We start from the raw sequence: 3,967 nt of genomic DNA, 5'->3' as shown, positions 1-3,967 counted from the left end.
TCTGTGTGTTTCTGTTCATTCTTTGTCAGGTTGTCTGTTGTTCCATGTCTTCAGGATTTTCCATGTTTAGGTTTTTTGCACCGTTCAAAGTTTTGTTCTTTGCCTTTTGTGTTTATCATTTTGTTTTCCCAGTTTAGTTCTAGTTAAGTTCTTTCTTGTGTGCATCTGCCTTTTGTTTTTGTACTTTATCAGCCGTATTAAACGGCTTGCTTATTGTTAATACTCAAGCTTTGGTCCAAGTTCCTTCATGTCTGCACTTTGGGTCCACTCTTCACAATACATGCAGTCTGCCTCTGCCAGACTGTGACAGAGTGAGAAATGGTCTGATTGGCTAACGTTAGATGGAGGGACTCTTTTCCTTGTTGTGTTTTGGTTTGTTTACTTGTTTCTTGGAGTAATGTGGTTATTATTTTTGACACTGATGTTTGTTTGTGGGTTTCCTCTTACTGCTGTATTATTATTTATTTGTTACATTTATTTATTATTAAGGTCATATGTATTTTTATCTGGGATACTTGTTTTGCAAGCTAGTCATAAGTCATGCAGTTAAGCAGATGTGCTGTTGGACGGTTATTTTTTAGGTATTGTTGTATAAATCTCTTTATCATCACACCAGCTGGTTATTTTAATTACTTACTATATAATGTTGATATTAATATTTGCATCCAAAGTAGAAAGTAACATAGTTAAATTTGGTACAAATACATTGGACCTGTGAGCATACTCATCGTAGTATTAAAATGTGTTTATAATGTGTTCATGTTATGACATCAGACCAGCAGAAAACTGATAATGAGCTGTTTCCATCTGTGCCTGTTTGTACGTTTTCAATGGCACTTCTCTAATTATCAGTTTGTAAGACTACACAAAAATTACCAGGAAAATTTTAATGAAATTTGCTGCAGGAATGGAGCATCTGCAAAAGAAGAATCCATTAAATGTCTTTCTTTATTTTAAAAAGCAACGAGCAATGGCCTCGGTAGACGATTCGCTCTCGAGTGGCCGTCTCCTTTCAGACTGTTATCGACAGATTTGTGTGCAGTGCCCATCAGACAAACAGACTTGATGTTCTCAGACTATAAAGTCAGAAAAATCAGTGAAGATAAATACACCGTGGCAAATCCCCACACTGCTGACGCTGATGTTGTTGTGTTGTAAATATCTGCAGCATATTAGCCGATTAGCTGACATGTTCAAACAAAGAGGAAGAGGAGGGTCAAATGTGTGAGTAAGAGTTTGGACTTCTACACAAACATTCACATCTTTTTGTTGTCTGAGTCCACAATGTATGACTGCAAAGGTGAAGTTTTGATTAAGTCTCAGGTGATTTTAACTAATTCTGTTGTAATGATGACCCTGATGGAGACGGGTGCTGGTAATACCATGGGAAAGGTGAAGGAACCATGGCTTTAACCTCCTTACCTTCCTCCGCTTCTCCCAAACACTCACCAGGAACGTCTCTTTATGAATACTGAGCTCTGACATTTATCACCTTTACATTTTAACATCAAGTCACCAGAGACTCATTTAAAGTTAGGGTTTGGCTTGCACCCACGCCTTACTTTAAGTATTTAGATACATAAAACATTTCACTACAACTCTAAATAAATATGAGGGAGTTCATTTGAAAGATAACATCCATTTTCTGAAAACCAGACTAGTTAACTTGCAGCTAAGAATTCAATTAGACAACACTTTGTCTTTATCTTTGATTTGAGGTGGACTCAAGTCCTGAGAGCAAGCTACCTGCAGGGGGAACCGCAGGGGTTCTGGTTTTGGATCCAGATGTTTCATTTTATGCTTGTTTAACATCCCGGTCTTCTTCTGGTTCTTAGTTTTGTTATTGTTGAAACTTAGTTATGTTTCTGCTGTTAGTATCCTGTTTAAGGCTTAATCTGTTTACCATCTGAGTCTTCTCCTTGTGTCACATTGTGTTAAATCTGTATGTTAGTCTGTCATATCAGTTTACTCACTTCCTGCTTTATTTTGATAGTCATCTGTCTTTGCTTTCATGTTTTACTTTTCTTCTGTTGCTTGTTATTCTGATTTAGTTCAGTTCTGTCCCCGAGGTGTCTCCTTTCTGCTCCAATCACCCTTCTCTATATATTAGCTGAGTGTCCCCTTGTGCTTTGTATCTCTTATTTCCCAGGAGGGTCCTTGAACTTGCATTTATTGTCCTGCCCTGTTTGATTTAGATTTTTAATTTTCATTTGTTTGTTTGTTTTTTGTTTTATCAAGTGAGTTCAACATTAGTCCACATCCTGCATTCCACACAAACACCATTTGACAACACACCGTGGCAGTCTGATTCCTGGCTTCAAAAGCAGGTTTGTAGTCTAAACGACAGAAACTGAAATCATTAATAATTGTTTGTGTAAACAGCCTCTAGCATTGTGAGTGATGGTATCACTAATTCCAGGAAATGTTGCATGTTTCATTACAGTTTTTCTGAATTGCTAAAACACATTTTCTAAAACCTCATCTCTTTGTCCCAAAACACTAAACACAAACTGTAAAATTCAAGCTACACACACAAAACCTTCAACTTGTCTTGCAAAACCAAACATTTGACCCAAAACTACTTTAACTTTTCTCAAAATCAACCACTACTGTCAAAAGCCACACAAAACCAGCCAGTGTGCAAACAGAAATAAATACAAAACACTGTGGGATAGCTGGAAAATAATATATCATATTCATTCATTTATTCTTGCACTCACATTTTAACAAAAAAAACTGCAATAAAAAAGTTGCATATACATAAAATAATTATATATTTTTACAGCATATTCAGATAATTTAATCTGCCTCAGCATCTCTGTGCTGGGTCAGGCCACACGACTTCATCCACATCATATGTTATATTCTGCCTTGCGATGCAACAAGGAAAGCATCCTTTAGCATGCCCAATCCAGCCCTGGCAAGATTCCCATCTCACCATGCCCCATTCATTGCTTGAAGTAGATTTTCCTTTGTGTGAGGGTTTCGTCGTATACTTTCCATCTCCATGCTGAGAAAAACTCCTTGATAGGGTTCAAAAGGGAGAGTATGGTGGAAGAAACAGATTGATAAAATGCTCATTGTGCAACCAGTTGCATATTCTTGGACCTCGGTGAAAGCTCACGTTGTCCCAAATGATAAGGGAAGCTCTGCCTGCTCGCGATCTCTCTACTCGAGCAAAGCATCCCGTAGACCCTCCAGGGATGCTGCTAGAAGTTCGGTGTTGTACGGCCCAACAGTAACAGACTGTGGAGAACCCCATAGCTGCTGATGGCAGCACATAGGTACGTTTCCACCACGCTGACCAGGCAGTTCAATAATGGCACGCTGACCTATGACATTGCAACCTTTTCTTCTCCTTTTTGCTAGATTCAACATGTATGTTGTCTTCTGTAATCCACTGCTGTATTTCATGCAGTCGAACTGCATTATTCAGACGGACCATATCCACAATAAGTGTCTCCTGGTGTTGTGAGCGCGTGCGTGTTCTTCCACCCTCATGTGGCCGTCTTTCAGTTCTAAACAAAATACTATTTAGTTACAAGTATACTTGTATGCATAGCACATGTATACATCATACTATTCATTTACAGAACTAAAGTTAGTTTGTTGTGTACAGAGAATCTTTGAGCTTGACTCAATGGTTAGGCCTCATGAATACATCTCCGTGGATGAAGCTGTATTCAATCGAGCAAAAAGCAGAAGAGGTTGCAACATGTGTTTTCAATTTTGAGTGGTAGTGTGTTAATGATGAAAACAGTGTTAGTTGTGTTTAACTTCTGTAGCCTGTGTGCACCATTCTGGGTACAAGTGCACCACACTGCTGAATGTGTTTGAGAATGTGTTTAGAGTTTTGGTAAACGGGAGATTCAGATTTGCAAATGGTGTCCTCACCAGATGAATAGTGTTTAAGATTTTGGCAACTGTGAGACTGATTTGACGAAAGAGTTTTCATAGTTGACAGATT

At 38.3% G+C, this 3,967-nt stretch overlaps 1 protein-coding gene across 1 annotated transcript in view; it reads right to left on the bottom strand.

Annotated features, from left to right (window-relative positions):
- The window catches only part of LOC102206070 (pro-opiomelanocortin), a 5,071-nt gene extending 3,586 nt beyond the window's left edge, over positions 1-1,485 (bottom strand). The window contains exon 1 of the mRNA XM_013915651.1: positions 1,423-1,485. Coding sequence (XP_013771105.1) covers positions 1,423-1,485 — 63 coding nt within the window. The remainder of the gene's footprint in view (positions 1-1,422) is intronic.
- Between the last annotated feature and the right edge of the window lie 2,482 nt (positions 1,486-3,967).

This window comes from Pundamilia nyererei, unplaced genomic scaffold (assembly GCF_000239375.1).
Source record: "Pundamilia nyererei isolate P.nyererei 1_Seehausen unplaced genomic scaffold, PunNye1.0 scaffold00340, whole genome shotgun sequence".
Classification (NCBI taxonomy): domain Eukaryota; kingdom Metazoa; phylum Chordata; class Actinopteri; order Cichliformes; family Cichlidae; genus Pundamilia; species Pundamilia nyererei.
This window is presented reverse-complemented; position numbering and strand designations above follow the sequence as displayed.